The sequence below is a fragment of the Chiloscyllium plagiosum genome, chromosome 22 (genome assembly GCF_004010195.1).
Source record: "Chiloscyllium plagiosum isolate BGI_BamShark_2017 chromosome 22, ASM401019v2, whole genome shotgun sequence".
Classification (NCBI taxonomy): Eukaryota; Metazoa; Chordata; class Chondrichthyes; order Orectolobiformes; family Hemiscylliidae; genus Chiloscyllium; species Chiloscyllium plagiosum.
In genome coordinates this window covers 39,210,402-39,228,929 of record NC_057731.1, presented here as the reverse complement: position 1 = coordinate 39,228,929, position 18,528 = coordinate 39,210,402, and the positions used below count along the sequence as shown (strand labels likewise).

At 38.6% G+C, this 18,528-nt stretch overlaps 1 protein-coding gene across 6 annotated transcripts in view; it reads left to right on the top strand.

Annotated features, from left to right (window-relative positions):
* Positions 1 to 5,880: 5,880 nt before the first annotated feature.
* Positions 5,881 to 18,528, top strand: part of shtn1 (shootin 1) — a 105,316-nt gene continuing 92,668 nt past the window's right edge. For 2 of the 6 annotated variants that reach the window (XM_043712830.1, XM_043712827.1), the window contains exons 1-2: positions 5,883 to 6,065; positions 12,250 to 12,302. In XM_043712830.1, the coding sequence (XP_043568765.1) occupies positions 6,008 to 6,065; positions 12,250 to 12,302 (111 nt within the window). In that variant the 5' untranslated portion in view covers positions 5,883 to 6,007. Of the gene's footprint in view, positions 6,066 to 12,249; positions 12,303 to 18,528 lie in introns of all 6 variants that reach the window. The other 4 variants (XM_043712834.1, XM_043712833.1, XM_043712831.1 and 1 more) reach the window with 4 other exon arrangements.

The window sequence follows — 18,528 nt, the reverse complement described above, 5'->3', positions numbered from 1 at the left end:
GTGAAAAATAGTTATTACAAATCATTTTGAATCAAAGCTAGTGATTAACTTGACTATTTAAGTAGAACAAAATATGTGGAACGGAGGTCCATTTCACCTGCCTCCAGTTAAAAGTAGAAAATTGTAAGAATGAAGATTTAAAATTTTGGAATGCTAATTTTGTTCTGTGGGGAAAGATCAGATGATAGAATTTTGATGTTTGTACATTTTAAAAGAAAATATTTGACTGAATTTTTATTCTTCATTGTTTTCAAAGCATCTTAATACTCATTGGATCTCATCTTTAAGTGTCAATGTACTGTTTATGATATAAACTTCTGTTTTGAAAGTTAGTTTGTAGAAGACTAAAGGTGTGTGCACTGCTGTTCTATTCCGTATATTTGTGCAATGTATATTCAAATGAAATGAAAGTTAGGAAAGGATAAAGTAGACTTATAAATGCTTCTCATCAAGAAATGTCAAACTTTGCTACAATGCAATACTTTTTGCAGTAGATACAAAATAAAAGTGAACAGATGTTACTGTTGAACAAGACTGTTTCTTCTGCACGTCACATTCTGTTTTGCAGTACCAAGCTGTTTCTATACTGACTCAATTTTAATCTCATGCCAACATCCATTGAATGGAAGGTTGAAGGAAGCATGCTTTTGTCTTATCTTGGGTTGAATACCCAACCTATGCTCTCTGTTGTGAATGACAAGTGTTTCCTTGTCCCGCAGAGTATTTACATATCATCTATACTGGTGTCTTAAAGATGCAGCATTGTATTTTTAGTTTGTGTGCTCTGCTATTCTGCTTTTCATTGCTTATTTTGTGAAAGAGCAGAAATCAGGAAAAACATTTTGTATAAAGTTATTCAAGAAATGATCTGTTAAGATTAGAGGCAACAACCTCCGACACATGGAAGAGATATCTTCAGGAATTTAAGGAAAACAATCGGGTAAATCATATTTAGGTGTATAAAAGATAATGAAATAATTGTATGAAATGCAAACTTTGTTTTCCTCTGAACAATGGATTTAAAAAATCAAAAATGCTTTTTATAATCATCGGGTTATTGTGCTATGTAACAATAATATAGTGTCATGGATATCTGCAGCACAGAAACAGACCCTTCGATCCAACTCATCCATGCTGACCAGATACCCTATATAAATAGTCCCATTTGCCTTAGCCCTCAATCCTTCCTATTCATATACCCATCCTGCCTTTTAAATATGGCAATTGTACCGTCGTCTACTACTTCCTCTGGCAGCTCATTCCATACACTCACTCCCCTCTGAAGACATTGCCACTTTTATAGGTCGCTTTTATCTCCCACCCCCTCCAGCCTTAAACCTATGCCCTCTATTTTTGGACTCTCCCATCTTGGAGAAGAAATCTTGCGCATTTACCCTATCCATGCCCTTCATGATTTTAAAAACCCTGAAGGTCACCCCTCAGCCTCTGACTCTCCAGGGAAAATAACCTCAGACTATTCAGCCTCTCTGTATAGCTCAAACCCTCCAACCCTGCCAACATCGTTAAATCTCTTCTGAACCCTTCCAGGTTTAACTACATCCTTCCAATAGAAGGGAGACCAGAATTTAATGCAGTATTCCAAATGGAGCCTAAACAATGTCCTGTACAGCAGCAACGTGACCTCCTTTGTCTTCAACTCTTAAACTCCATGCACATATCAAAAGCTTATTCACTAGCCTATTTACCGGTGACTCCACTTTTAAGGAACCTTTAACTCACTGCGGAATTATTGTACTATCTGAGACCATAGCATTATGATAAAGGTATTTAGAAATTCCAGCCTCTATTTAGAGTCATAGAGATGTACAACATAGAAACAGACCCTTTGGTCCAACCCGTCCATGCCGATCAGATATCCCAACCCAATCTAGTCCCACCTGCCAGCCCCCGGCCCATATCCCTCCAAACCCTTCCCATTCATATACCCATTCAAATGCCTCTTAAATGTTGCAATTGTACCAGCCTCCACCACATCCTCTGGCAGCTCATTAACATCCTTGTAAATCCTTTCTGAACCCTTTCAAGTTTCACAACATCTTTCCGATAGGAAGGAGTAGGATTTCATGTAGTTCAAACAGTAAGTTGATGTGATATGCAATTATCATTTGGTTGTACAAAAAGTTAGCTGGGTGAAAATGTTAAAACTAATCACATGGAATCATTCCAAAGATTAGGTGAATTGGCCATGCTAAATTACCCATAGTGTTCAGGGATATGTAGGTGAGGCGCATTAGTCAGGGGTAAATGTAGAGTAATGGGTTTGGATGGGATAATCTTCAGAGGGTTAGTGTGGACTTGTTGGGCCAGAGGCCTGCTTCCACACTGGAGGGATTCTGATTCTCATTCAAACTTTTCAAAATTGGAGATGATGGCTGGAGCTGTTTGGCAGAATTGTTATGCAGAATTGTTTAAAGAAAAACAACTTTTTCAGCTTCTGTTAGTGCCATCTTGTGTTACTTTTCCTATTCAGCAATATTAGCAGCACCTGATAACTATTGGTTTTAAGTTCTGTTCTTGTCATGAAACTATTCACAAACCATTTGGATGAAGAAAACCTGATATACTAATTCCATCATATCCTCTTAGATTACTCAATGGTAGTAAGAAAGTACATTCACAAAACAATTCTGTATGAGGGAAACTTTGCTTAAGGCAACATTTCACTACATTTAATTCTGGGTCTTAAAGGCCTAACATTCCTTTTGCATTTTATTTTTAAGTGCTACATTGAATAATAGCTGCAGTCTATTCTTGGCACCAAATTCATGACAGATATTCAGACCTTGGAATGAGCCCAAAGGAGGTTTGAAATGAAAAATAAGTGCTGAAGAAGCTAATTAAGTGTGCCTGTTTTGCTTTTATTTCAAAGGACATTTACTAAAGTGGTGTAAGAAGCTCAATCTATTATACAGATAACTAGTATAGCACCTTTTTATGATGAAACATTTCAGTGTACTTCATTGTATTATAATGATCTTAAGTTTGACACCAAGTTACGTAGATTGGTGAGGGGGGAGGGCATTAAGTGGTGCCTTGAGGAAAAGATGGGGCAATGGGTTTTAGCCATCTATAGTATCTTGTAAGGTTTGCTTCATGATTTATCACACCACTGACTTTCATGTCATCTGTGAACTTAAAAGATCATATCTTTTATGAACTGCCAAAGCATATCTCCCATACCAGCTTTGTCTCTATATAACAGATGTGGCTTCTTACACCATTTTAATAAATCTCCTTTAAAATAAAACAAAACAGGCAGACTCATTTCAAACCTCCTTTGGGCTCATTTCCAAGGCCTGAATATTCCTGAATTGTGTCAAGAATAGACTGCAATTTATTATTCCATGCAGCACTTTGTTTTTTAAAAAAAAAACAACCTTTAACATTTAGGCTTCTAAGACCCAAAATTGAATGCAATAAAGTGTTTCCTTCTACAAAATTCTGTAGAAGGCAAACTTTGCTTGTGAATGTATTTTCTTACTACCATTGAATAATCTGTCCATTAGTTAGCTAAGAGTATCTGAGAATTAGCATGATGTCCGCCTTCCTTCATCCAAATGGTTTGAAATAGTTTAATGAGAACAGAACTTTTTAAAACCAATGGCTATCAGGTGCTACTAATATTGCTGAATAGGAGAGATATCACAAGATGGCACTAACAGACACCCAAAAGCTGTTATTCTTTAATTGTAACAGCAGTTCTGCCAAAAAGCTCCAGCCATCAGCTATTTATAGGAGAAAATGAGGGCTGCAGATGCTGGAGATCAGAACTGAAAATGTGTTGCTGGAAAAGCGCAGCATCCAAGGAACAGGAGAATCGACGTTTCGGGCATAAGCCCTTCTGAGTTCGAGGGATTTGACTGAGACAAGGTGGGGGGAGGGGAAATGAGGAAACTAAAGAAATCGGAGTTCATCCCTTGTGGTTTCTATTTATAGGTGTGCATGTGATTATTTTTAACATTTTGACCCAGCTAAATTTTTGTACAGCCGATTGATAATTGAGCAGATGTGATATAATGTTTGAACTCCTCATGAAATCTTGGAAAACAGGCTCAAACCTAGTTGTGCAAGAAATTCTTAATGTTGAACTGTTCATAACTTTAGTCCTCCAGAAGCCATTCGGTAATATAATTAGCTCCCTTCAGGCTATTCTTGGTCTTAATGTTTTCATTTTTTTTTGTTTGCAGCTCAGATTGGATGAGATGACAGATGAGGTTTTTTTATGCCTGGCAATGAATGCCTAATAATGTTCTAGGCCTAATAATGTTCTAGGCCTGATTCTTCTCAGTCCATCAATGTTAAGCTTTATGAATCAGTGTCTATATATAAAGTATATTTGAAACATTGTGCACATTAGTGACACAAGCTAGATGATATTCCTTGAAATAGTTGCAAGGCAAATTCCAGAGTTTGGGGGCTGGACAGCTGAACCTACCGTTACCACTTAAGTGATTAAAATTGGGGATGCTCCACTGGCCTGAATTCGATGAGCACAGATGGTTAGGAAGATTTTAGAGTTGGGTGAAATGACAGAACTGAGGGGAGGGACTATACAGAGACATTTGAAAACAAGGATGGGAGTACTAAAAAGCAACACCGAACTATCTGGAGTATGAGTCAGAGCTAGTGATATACAAACAGGATTTGGTGCGAGTTAAGATAGGGCAGTAAGAGTTTGGATGTTCCAGCAGCAGATTCAATGGTAATTTTTGAAATTAAAATTCACACACCATCAGGTTATAGTCCAACGGGTTTGTTAGAAAGTACTAGCTTTCGGAGCGCTGCTCCGAAAAGCGCACCGAAAGCTAGCGCTTTCAAATAAACCTGTTAGACTATAACCTGGTGTTGTGTGATTGTTAATTTTGTACACCCTAGTCCAACACCGGCACCTCCAAATCAATTTTTAAAAGGGAATTGAAGATGTAGTTTGAAAATCATTTAATACATTTCAACATCAAGACCGATGGAAAAAGCGATTGAGATAGGTCCTTGAAAGAACTAGTTCAGGGACGATGAGGATCTTACTAATGTAATTCTGCGATTCTGGAACTATGGCTCCAAACTTCGCGGTTTGAAAATTCAAAATGCGTTTCAGACATAACGCATTACAAATATATATGAAGTGTAGTGTAATGTTGGAGGCGCTATTTGAATCCTGACTATATTTACGTGGTGATTCACTTTACAGAGTCAATCAGCTTTTGAAGTATCCAAAGTTCAAAACCTAGGAGTTGCGAATTTGTTTTCCAATTGATTCACGGTTTCTGTGTCTCCCCCACTTGCCTGTAAATGCAGTTGAGTACAACTGGTTGCGTAGCTGATCTCTTGACCCGTAAAGCCCTCATTCTACCGGACTCGATTGTGTTTGAAAACGACAGTATGAATCGGCCTTTAGCGCTATTTTAGAAATCGGCTGTCTTTGGGGCTGTGTGTGTGTGTAATATACCGGCTCATGATCTATTCCACACTTTCCATTTTAAAGTCTACATTTGTGCGTGTTCCAACGTGGAGATGGGAACCACGTCTCAAAGATTACCCTTTGAACCCAACTAAGTTAATGGGGAATTTAAAACCAGTATACTAATTTCTAAATAGATGTGGAATTTGCTAACTGGTTGCTAAAAAGGCATAAAATTAACTTTAATGCAGTATGTATTCCTCTGTGGTAATTTTACACACAGTAGAGTTTACACACTTGACAATATCATGATTACACTCAAATTCCCCTTTAAAACAGAAGCTCAATCATGACATTTTCTTTCTCAATCCCATCTAGAACTATTGAGTTCCTTTCAAGGAAACAATCTTTTTGTTTCCTGTGGTTTTGTTTCACAGGGTGTGTTCGAGAATTACCTGACTGCAGCTCACTCGGGTTTGAGGTGCAGCTGCAATTGCGCTATAGCATCGGGCAATCTCTCCACTTCCTGTTAACATTTCAAATCCGGGACCGAGTAGCTCACTCACTCGATCAACGTTCCCGGCAAAGATGGCCTCTCGTGAAGAAGAAAATCACATCAGAAATCTGAACGAGTTGTCGAAACAAGGTGCGTGCAGCATCATTGCAGACCGTGATTAAACCTGAAATGATTTGAAATATCTAAGGCAAATACAGAAATTGCTAGGAAAACTTCTGCAGGTCTGGCAGCATCTGCTGAGAGAAATCCGAGTTAACGTTTCGGGTCGAATGACCCTTCCTCAGGTTCTCCTGCCTAACCTGTTGAGCTTTTCCAGCAATTTCTGTTTTCGTTTCTGATTTCCAGCATCCGCAATTCTTTCGGTTTTTGTGAAATATCTGAGAGCCGGGTCAACAAGTTGGCTTCCTCGCGTATTTGGAGTGGAGAGGATACCTTTGTCAATCTGCCTGTTGCAGACTCTCTCAGGGGATGTGTCAAATTAAGTATCACATTTGGCACTTGTCAAGAATGTGGGCAGCTGAGCGCAAGTGGGAGTCCCTGATTCTGTGTGAAATAATTCCGCCTTTAACTTAATTTGCACATCTTGTAAACTTATGAATATGTTTGGATACAATATTTGCTTCAACTAAGTAAATCACAGAGGCCTCAGCTTCATTGTTGAGTACATTCGACGTTAAACATTGCTTTTACATTGGAGATGGGTTTTGCAAAATTCTTGCATTTCCGTGATATTACTCATTGACAAATGTTACATAATAACTTCGTCATTGCAGTTGTTTTTAGTGGCAGAACTATCAGAAACTAAACGTTATGCGCATCATAAATGATGTCCCTAATTTGTCAATGACGTAATTATCGCTCGCATAATCCACGTATCAGCTATTTGCCAAAAATAATTCATTTTTGAAATGTGTATAAATTGAGCAGATGTCTTGACGAGAGACCGTCACGTCAAATAACACAAACTCCCTAATTTTCAATGCAAAGGTGCTGCAGTATAATGACCATCTGTCCGATTATTGTATAACTCTCCACTAAACGATAGCATGAAGTATGCTCAAGCAAGCTTGCAGAATTGATGTCTAGAAATTGAGTAACGCACTCGGTTACATTTCATCTTAATGACTTGGATTGGAAACCAGTTTGAACTGATGATTAAAGGTACCAGTTCGCTTTGGAAATGAAGTCTAAGTTTTCGATATCTTAACCTGTTTTAACAGGTGTGAGATTGAGCCCTAATTCCATCAGATCACACAGATATCAGAAAAATAATGATGCAGAAGATTAGATTAGATTCCCTACAGTGTGGAAACGGGCCCTTTGGCCCAACAAATCCACACCAAGAGTAACCCACCCAGTCCCATTTCCCTCTGACTAATGCACCTAATACGATGGGTAATTTAGCATGGCCAATTCACCTGGCCTGTACGCCTTTGGACTGTGGGAGGAAACCGGAGCACTTAGGGGAAACCCACGCAGACATGGGGAGAATGTGCAAACTCCATACAGTCACCCAAAGCTGGATTTGAACCTGGGTCTCTAGTGCTGTGTGGCAGCAGTGCTAACCACTGCCACCATGCAGAAACGCAATTATCTCTTTGATTTTGTAGGGAATGGACTTTCGTGTTTGTAGCAGAGCACACTGAAACTTATTGGATAAGATAAAAGATCCATTACTTTTTAAATGGTCACAATGTGAGAAATTAACTCTTAGACTATATTTTCCCTGCACGTATAATTTTTAGGTCTAGTTATGTATATTATGAATATGAACCAAAATCTGTTAAAGGAAGAGATCAATATAGTCACCAATGGCAGGGTTGTTCATTGTCTTGGGGAGCAGTATAGACTGAGACATTATAAAAATAAGGTACTAAAAGGAGAGAAACTGAGAGTTAAAAGGAAGCACTGGGAAAAAATACAATAGTTAGAAAGGCTGTCATTTAAAGATTTTTTTAAACAATATGTTCAGATATGTTACGGCACATCTCTGGGGCAGGTGGGACCTGCACCTGGGCCTTCTGACCCAGAGTAGGGACAGTACCTGTTCATCACAAAAGTAATTTATAGGCCAAGGAAAGGAAGACAACACAAGCCATGGACAGAGTTTGAACAAAGGTTCTTAAATATTGTCTGAAGAAGAAGGACTCAAAACCTAGCTCTGTTTCTCTCTCCAAGGCTGCTACCTGATCTGCTGAGTTCCTCCAGCACTTTGCATTTGTGATTTTCAACATCTGCAATATTTGCTTTTATTCCTAATTGGTCACATTCATGTTGCTCTTTGGGGAGTCATCTGAAATAGAAGTAACAAAGAAAGATTGGGAAGTAGCTGACATGATAGCAATCTTTTTTAAAAAAGGGCAGTAAGATAAATACAGAAAACTAAGGCATGAGCTTATCGTTTGATGTAGGGAAGCAATAAAAGAGGATGGCATAGCTCAGTGGTTGGCATAGCTGTCTCACAGCGCCAGGGACATGAGTTCAATTCCAGCCTTGGGTTACTGTATGTGTGCTATTTACACATTCTCCCCTTGTCTGCTTGGGTTTATTCTAGGTCCTCCAGTTTCCTTGCACAGTCCAAAGATGTGCAGGTTAGGTGGATTGGCCATTTTGAATTGCATTGTGTCCAAGGATCTGTAGGCTAGGTGGGTTAGCCATGGGAAATGCAGGGTTACAAGGATGGGATGGGTGTGGATGGGATGCTCTTCGGGGGGTCAATGTTGACTCGGTGGATGGAATGGCCTGCTTACACACTGTAAAGATTCTATGAAAAGGTTTTGTGAATGAAAGTATCATAAAAAAGCTTGGACAGAAAACATGATAGGCAATGTTAACAAAATAAATTCCATGCATTTGATATATTTAGATTTTTTAGATTAGATTACATTACAGTGTAGAAACAGGCCCTTCGGCCCAACAAGTCCACACCGACCCGCCGAAGCGAACCCCACCCATACCCCTACATTTACCCCTTACCTAACACTACGGGCAATTTAGCATGGCCAATTCACCTGACCCTGCACATCTTTTGGGCTGTGGGAGGAAACCGGAGCACCCGGAGGAAACCCACGCAGACACGGGGAGAACGTGCAAACTCCACACAGTCAGTCGCCTGAGGCGGGAATTGAACCCGGGTCTCAGGCGCTGTGAGGCAGCAGTGCTAACCACTGTGCCACCATGCCGCCCACCAATTTAGATTTCATTAAAAAAAATTATGATCTTGAATTACACAAGCAATGAGTTTATATGGCAGAGTGACAATGGAACAAGAGGTGAGAGTCTGAACTAGATTGGATGTTGCCAAGATCAGAATAAAGCAAAGAGTGTTTGTGAATAGATCTGTATCTAAATGACAGACTCATTCGAAGGGGTGCCATAGTAATCAGCACTTAGCCATTGCTGTTTGAGGTGAATATAAATGATTTGTTACTAGGGACAAAAACAAAGCTCCATTTGCAGATGATATGTAATTTGGCATAGGAGTGTCAAACAATGAAAAACAGGCAAACTGAGCGCATAGATATGTTGGGAAGATGGCTCATGTATATACCCACATTAACTTGCATGACAAATTGCATTTAATAAGATTGTAGAAAAGAAATAAAGAAAAAGACGACTCTAGGCTAGAGGATGAAACACCAGGCATGGATCTACAAGCACTGGTGTATATTCTATTTAAACCAGTTATGCCACAGCAGTAAGGAAATTTAACTACACTCTGTTGTATAAAACCACAGCACGATATAGAGTCTGTACACAATATTGACAGGGCCAAATCTGACGGACTGCATATTATTCTGGTCAAGATTACAGGGAACATATTCAGGGATTGCAAATGATGCAGGAAAGGGTAATCAAACTGATACCCAATTCATGATCTCTGGCAATGAATTCAGATTTACATTTCTTTTTTACATTATGGAAGACTAAAATATTGAAAACTCTCCTGGATTGTTGCAGTACAGAATTGGGAGACATAACATCAAGCTCTGAAGAAGCAAACTGCATTGACAATGTTTAGAATTGTTTAAACAAGACTAAGACCCTTTAAAGATCAGCAAGACAGCCTATATGTGGAACCACAGGAGATGGGGGAGATGCTAAGCGCGTATTTTGCATCAGTGTTTACTGTGGAGAAGGACAAGGAAGGCACAACAGAATGTGGGGAAATGGATGGTGACATCTTGAAAAATGTCCATATTACAGAGGAGGAAGTGCTGGATGTCTTAAAATCATCAAGGTGGATAAATCCCCAGGACCTGATCAGGTGTACCCTAGAACTCTGTGGGAACTAGGGAAGTGATTGCTGGGCCCCTTACTGAGATATTTGTATCATCGATAGTCACAGGTGAGGTGCTGGAAGACTAAAGGTGGATTAACGAGGTGCCGCTATTTAAGAAGGGTTGTAAGCAAAAGCAAGGGAACTATAGACTAGTGTGCCTGATATCAGTCGTAGGCATGTTGTTAGAGAGAATCCTGAGATACAGGACTTACATGTATTTGGATAGGCAAAGAATGATTAGGGATAGTCAACACAGCTTTATGCGTGGGAAATCATGTTTCACAAACTTGATTGTTTTTTTTGAAAAAGTAACAAAAAGGATTGATGAGGGCCGAGCAGTGGATGTGACCTATATAGACGTCAGTAAGGCGTTTGACAAGGGTCCTCTTGGTAGACTGGTTAACAGGTTTAGATCACATGGAATACAAGGAGAACTAGCCATTTGGATAAAGAACTGGCTCGAAGGTAGAAGACAGAGGGTGGTAGTGGAGGGTTGCTTTTCAGACTGAAGGCCTGTGACCAGCGGTGTGCTACAAGGATCGGCGCTGAGTCTACTGCTTTTTGTCATTTATATAAATGATTTAGATGTGAACATAGGAGGTATGATTGGTAAGTTTGCAGATGACACCAAAATTGGAGGTGTAGTAGACAGTGAAGAAAGTTACCTCAGAGTACAATAGAATCTTGATCAAATGGGCCATTGGGCCGAGGAATGGCAGACGGAGTTTAATTTAGATAAATGTGAGGTGCTGCATTTTGGAAAGGCAAATCAGGGCAGGACTTGTACACTTAATGGTAAGGTCCTGGGGAGTGTTGCTGAACAAAGAGACCTTGGAGTACCGGTTCATAGCTCCTTGAAAGTGGTGTCTCGGGTAGATAGGAGAGAGAAGAAGGTATTTGGTATGTTTTCATTTATTGGTCAGAGCATTGAGTACAGGAGTTGGTGGTCATGTTGCGGCTGTATAGGACATTAGTTAGGCCAGTTTTGGAATATTGTCTGCCATCCTAGTCTCCTGCCTATAGAAAAGATGTTGTGAAACTTGAAAGAGTTCACTAAAGTTTTACAAGGATGTTGCCAGGGTTGGAGGGTTTGACCTATCGGGAGAGGCTGAATGGGCGGGGGCATCGGAGGCAACCTTATAGAGTTTTGTAAAATTATGAGGGGCATGGATAGGGTAAATAGACAAAGTCTTTTGCCTGGGGTTGGGGGAGTCTAGAACTAGGGGGCATGGGTTTAGGATGAGAGGGCAAAAATTTTAAAGGGACCTAAGGGGCAACTTTTTCATGCAGAGGGTGTATGCAATAGCTGCCAGAGAAAGTTGTGAAGGCTAGTACAATTGCAACACTTAAAAGGCATCTGGATGGATATATGAATAGGAAGGATTTGGAGGGATATGGGTCAAGTGCTGGCAAATGGGACTAGATTAATTTGGGATATCCAGTCAGCATGGCCAAGTTGATCTGAAGGATCGGTTTCCATGCTGTACATCTCTATAACTCTATGACTGTAATTTTAAGTTGTCATTATTCTGCCTGAGCAGAAATTAGCATAAGTATCATCTGATTGCACAAAAGTTCCAAGAGTACGTGAATACATTTTCATGTGGCTATTTCAAACGGCAGCTTAAGAAGAATATCCAAGCAGCACAGAAAATTCAAAACCATGCTGCTTTTCAGTGATAAACATAAGTTTAAATGAATGTAGGAATAAAAATGCTGACTATCAAATAGCTTTGTAGTTCCCTTGTTAAAGAATGTAGTTTGTGGCAGACCATTCCATAGTCTATTCATCCTATGTATAATATTTTCTTACTTGTCCTTTTAATACTATGTATGATAATCTTACCCAAATATCTATCCTTTATTGGGTGTGATTTTAATATGGAGCTTTGAATTGTGGATAAATACCTCTTTCCAGTATTTTAAGCTCGATGAATAACCATTGGTAGCTCTACAATGTGACCTCCTGGAGGAATAATTGAAAATTGTACTGACTTAATTTTTATGTGGTGTCTTTTTCCTCTATTGTAGCAATTGATGAATGTGAAGAATTGATAAAAGAAAATGAGAGAATAAGAGATGAGGTTAGTATTCTTCCAGTAGTTCAAAACTGACTGACTATCTATACATATAGACTTCTTTAATTACTTTGTGGATCATCGAGATTATACACTTGGTAATAGTTCCTGTATATACCCTCCTATAGAAAATAGTGTGGAAGGAGACCATTCAGCCCATTGAGTCCCCACCCAGACCCACTGCCCACCCTATCCCTGTTACTCTGCATTTCCCATGGCTGACCCACATAGCCTGTGGATATGATGGACGCATTACATTATGCTTTTAAAAAATGCAATAGACATTTTCTAATTACAGAAAAACCTCGATTATCTGAATGAGATGGGTGGGCACTATTTCATTCAGAGAATTGATTATTCGGATAATCGATTTTACCTTAAACAAAGGAAGCCATGCTGACCTAACACTCTGCTCTACCAGAGAATTTGTTTAAATCTATAATTTTAATGTATTGAGTGCAGATTTCACATAATGAACAAAATAAAGCAATGATAACATGATGAATCTTTTTAAAAATGCAGCAGTAGTTACCATTTGGCAAGGAGTGGTGAAGGCAGTATTAAACCAAGTCCTGAACGGCTTCTACAATTGCAGCAGTATTTGTCAGTTTCTAGGAACCTAGTCTCGCGATAGAAAGACAGAAGTACAGCCTCGTACATGCATTGATGTTCTCAGCCATTTTTCTTAATGTACGGCCTGGTAAAGTGACGGGAATACCTGTACAGTAATGTAGAACACTTACTTTTGCAAAGGGCTGTGTAACTAACCCTTACCCAAAAAATATCCAGTTGCTGATGCTTGGGCTGCTTGTGTTTCTTTGTTTTTGTCAGCTTTTTCACATGTTCTTCAGTGTGGTAAATCGAATACCTGTAACGTTTTTGGGAGACCATGAAGTCATCTTTGGAAATTCGGATGATTGATATTCGGATAATCAAGGTTCCTTTGTAACCTGGTCAAAGATGTTATTACACAACTTTGGAGGACAAGGGATTGAATCCAGGCTTCCTAGCCCAGAGCAGGGACACATGAGCCCTCAAGCATAAGCTAATTAAGCTTGCCAAAAATAATCTATTGACAACTCCTATATGTGACATCCATTTATACCTGTTATCTATTTCATCACTGAATCAATTTGGCTGTACACATTCCTCGTGCTGTTTTCATCCCCTCCCACACCTGCTTTCATGACGTGATTGATCCTGTTCCCTCCATGTTGACAAATCTTCAAGCTATTTAAATACCACCCCATCCTGAGGCACATTCTGGCTCTTGCCTTTCCCAACTCACTAAAACAGGCAAATAGGCCTATTCTGTCCTGACTGGTCTAGTACAGTTTTGTTTCCAGTAACTGAATCCTCTTCCACCATGTAATAAGATGGGTTCTATCCTGCACCTCTTCTCTCCAACTGCTTTAATTGGCTAAATATCTTCCAATATCTTTTCTTTCTCCAAATGTCACCTTGCTCATCCTTTTCCTTCCCTTAACTCTCTTTATCCTGTCTCCCATCCTTTTCCCATTCTCCCCCCCCGTCTTCCTGAAACCCTTTTCTTCTTATTTCCCTATTACCGCCTATATGCCTCGTCAATGCCATCATTTTCTATTTTACACTCCATTCTTCTCCTGTAATGCTTCTTTCTTTGTCTGTCTCTCTATCCTGCTCAATTTATGCCTATATCTTTCTCTTCTGACAAATACCTCTCCTCTATCATCTCCCATACCCCTTTCTCTCACTTTTTCTTCCTTTTTCTCTCCTCTTCTCCCCTCTTATTCTTCTTTTCCTTCTGTGTCCAGTTAGCTTCCTTCTAATACCTTAGAATACTTCACTTGCTCTCAACTCCTTATGTGAAACACCACACAGATTGACTAGTTAATTACTAATTATAACTGGTCTATTCAATTCCTTCTTAATTATAAATTTGAATGGCATTTATAGAAATGCTTACTGCAAAATGAGGTATTGTATCTTAATTGCATTTTGTTATTAAAATGTTTAGAATTTTGCTACAAAAAGCAAACATTAAATTTCTCTCATGGGATGTTGCATGAATACAAATTTTGATTTATTGTAAAAACAAGCCATCAGTCACATAACTCTATTTATTATCCTTAAGCTGGACAATGGAATTGAGGTAAGAAACTGTCTTTGTTTATATAGGCCTTATGCTGCAGATCATTGGTAATGTTGCAGTAATAGAATTTTTCATTAACTTCTGTTAATTTTGTGCATTGTTCATTTATTGTCGTATTAATATATTCATCTATTGAATGTATTCCAAAGTTAATTATTTAATTAAAAATAATTGACTATTTAGTGGATTCTGGGTCAATGGAGTAGCCATTGAATAGGTTGTGACTTTGATGGAAATCTATTGTAATTGTATTAAGATATAATTAACAATTGTGATCATGCAGCATAGTGTTATGAATCTTGAGCAGGGATTATAAAAGGTAATTGCAATATGCTTTTCTAATGTGTTGCATAAAATATGCCTTCCTTTAATTGTTTAATGGAAATATGTAAACCTATAATATAGGTCCTCTTTGGCTCAAGAATACTGAAAGTAAAAGCTAAGTAAAGTTAAAATATTTAACCAGTCATGTTGATGGACCATACATGAAGTAATCTAAACATGAAATTTAAAAAATTATTGAATTGTAAAATGATCTCGTCCAGACTAAAAATATATTTAGTTTTGAATTTCATCCTCATTCAATGTCAAATTCATGTAGTAATTAAGGTATTCTAAATAAAATTGACCTCATCTTAATAATGTGTAATGTTATCATTTGCTCAGTCAATCAAACACTATGGTCTTAAAATATAATTTTAAATTCACATTAGTATACATTATTGAGCAGGAAATTCTATTTGTATCTTAGGCGGTTTCTTCCAGTTATCTCTCCATTAAGTGTAGGAGTTCTCTATGTTTGAGATAATTATTGAAGTTTCAGATTTTATTTTTATTGCTGAGGAGTATTGTTATATTTTCTCAGCATTTGGCAATGAGTCACTCAACCTTCCCAAATGTTATATGCACATTCATCATATAATGGTATGATTCCCTTGCTATTAATGTGTCTTCTCTCAGCCACATCATTTCTAAGAAACACATCCTTTATAAAATAGTGTTTCATTTTTAAATAATTTATACAGGCAGAAGTAGTATTAAGACAGTGCACAAGGTTCTGAGCCAGGCAGGGACCTGAGTGGCTCCACCGAAAGAATCCCTTGCTATGGTAATTGTTAATTCGTCATCACTCTTGTCAACTCCCTTTATTTCCCCATTGCAAACATAACCTATCATGATGATATATGTACAAATTTAACAGTTGATTCAGTAAAGAAGAGCGGCATGGTGGCTCAGTGGTCAGCACTGCTGCCTCACAGTGTCAGGGACCCAGGTTTCATTCCGCCCCCAGGCAGCTGTCTGTGTGGAGTTTGTACATTCTCCCTGCATGGGTTTCCTTTGAGCGTTCCAGTTTCCTCCCACAGTCCAAAAATGTGCAGAGTAGGTGGACTGGCCAAGTTAAATTGCCCATAGTGTCCAGGGATGTGCAGGCTGGTTGGATTAGCCATGGAAATGCAAGTTACAGGGATAGGGTAGGAAGTGGGATGCTCTTCGCAGGGTTGGTGTGGACCGAATGGCCTGCTTCCACATTGTAGAGTTTCTATCAAATTGATTTTGTTATCAATGTTTGAAAAAAGAAAGAAAGGGCCCCAACACAAATCTTTGCAAAAACCTCTTGCAGGGCAAGCATGTTACAGGATATCTTCATTTCAGAGGATGTGCTGCAAAGTGTTGATTAAACATTGCAATCTAAACCACTACAGAAATTCATATTTTTACAAATACCTGTTGGCACAGTTTCTTCCCATTCTCTTTAAATTATAAATTCAGTTCAGTATGGTGTTGTCTAGATAGCTGTTTAAAAGATGGAACTTATAAAATGCAATGCACAGTTGGCAACCCTATGGTATAATGTGATTTGTATCTTCAGTGGCACACTTGCACAGAGCTTTGTTTGCCAGCCAATGAAGTTGATTTCAGTACCGTAACACTTACAACCTTTAAATTATTTACATTTAAGGCTGGCCAATTGATTATTTTGGAATGTACGTTTACACCAGATTGGGAAATGAAGTTGTTTCCTTTTGCACATAGCCAGTGTCGGATCAATAATTTCCAGATCAGTAAAAGTTCCCATTTATAGGATCAGGACCATGTGCCATATTTACAAACATGTAAACAAGGAGCAACAGTAGTCTACATGGCTTTCCCCACCTCCTCTGCCATTCAATAATATCATGAGTGATCTGATTTTAACCTCAACTTTATAATCCTGCACAACCCAGTAACCTTTCATCCTCTTGTTAATCAAGAACCTATCTACCTCGTCCCCAAAAATACTTAAAGATTCTGCATCTAGTGCTTTTGAAGAGGGAATTTCAAAGACACTCAATCTCCTGAGAGTTTTTCATTACCTGTCCCTTAAATGGACAACCCCTTATTTTTAACAATGGCTTCTAGTAGGTGGGATGTGTAAACCTAATATGTTTTAGGGCTGGGCAGAATTATAACTGCATGCAGACTTTCTAATGATTTTGACTTTGGCAACACCATGTAAATCATGTTTTATTGCTATCCCAGAAAACCCATGAGTACAAAAAGAATGCTAGAGGAAATTGTATAATGTTTGCAAAAGAAAAGTCACAGGAGAGATCCCAAAGGACTGAGGAATAGCCAATGTTGTTCCTTTTTTTAAGGAGGGCAACAGACTTAATCCATAGTGAAATTATTTGAGAAGATTCTTATTTGGAAAAAAATGACTTACTAGTGATAGGCAGCACGGCTTTGTACAGGGAATGTCGTGTCTCACAAACTTCCACCAAATGGTTTTTGGTGGAAGTGACAAAGTTGATTGATGAGGGCACAGTGCTAGATGTCTTTTTGAACTTTAGCAAGGCCTTTGACAAGATTGCTCAAGGTAGGCTGAAACAAAAGGTGAATCAAATGGGATCTGTGGTGAGCTGGTAAGATGGATACAGAATTGGCATAGAGGACAGAGAGTAGCAGTAGAAGGGTATTTTTATGACTGGAGATCTTAAGCTAGTAGAGTTCCGCAGGAATCAGTGTTCGGACCCCTGTTGTCTGTATTGTAAAACAAACTTTTTATTAATTTGTGGGACCATGTGTGCCAATTAATTAAATATTCCAGATGATCAAGAGGTCCACATAATCAATGTAAAAACACACACTAAGTAATAGAAATGTAATGCAAGGTATATACACATCACTGTCATATTTTATTTACAGCATAAATCAATAAATAATAAATCAACTTTGCCTTAAACAAAATTTAGCAGCAGGGAGCCTTTTTACTCACACCCTCAACTGACTACTTGAACGTCACAGTAGATCATGGTATTTGAGGAGAAATTGACATGAAATTGAATTGACTGTTGATATTTCATGAGGCTATTCAATTGAACAAGATGTATATTTACATTGAGGTAAATAAATTTATAAACTATGATAATTAGACAAAATAAGAAAGGAAACTTCACCATATTTGAGGTATATCATCTTTGCTAGTTATCAAAAGTGCCAGTTCATAGGGTGCTGGTTAAAACAAAGTTTGCTGAATATAATTGGTTTTCAGGAGAATGTAGGTGACCTGATTAGTAAGTTTGTGGATGATACAAAGATTGGAGGAACTGAGATAGTGAGGAGAAATTGCCAGAGGATACAGCAGCATATAGAAAGGCTGGAGATGTGGGTGGAGAAATGGCAGATGAGGTTAAATCCAGTCGAATGCAAGATGATGCACTTTGAAAGATATAATGCAGGACGGAAGTATACAGTAAGTGGCAAGACCCTTACTAACATCAATAAACAGAGGGGTTGAGACATACAGTTCCGTCAAAGTGGCAACACAAGTGGATAAGGTGGGCAATCAGAGCTTAGCGTATAAAAATTGGCAAGTCATGTTGCAGCAGTATAGAACTTTAGTATTTAACATTTGGAACATTGTGTATAGTTCTGGTTGCCATGTCACCAGAAGAACGTGGAGGCTTTAGAGAGGCTACTCAAATGGTCTACGAGGATGTTGCCTTGTTTGGGAAGTGTTAGTTATGAGGAATGATGGAAAAACTTGGTTTGTTTTCACTGAAAACAAAAACTGCTGGAGATCACAATGGGTCAAGCAGCATCTATGGAGAGAGAGCAAGC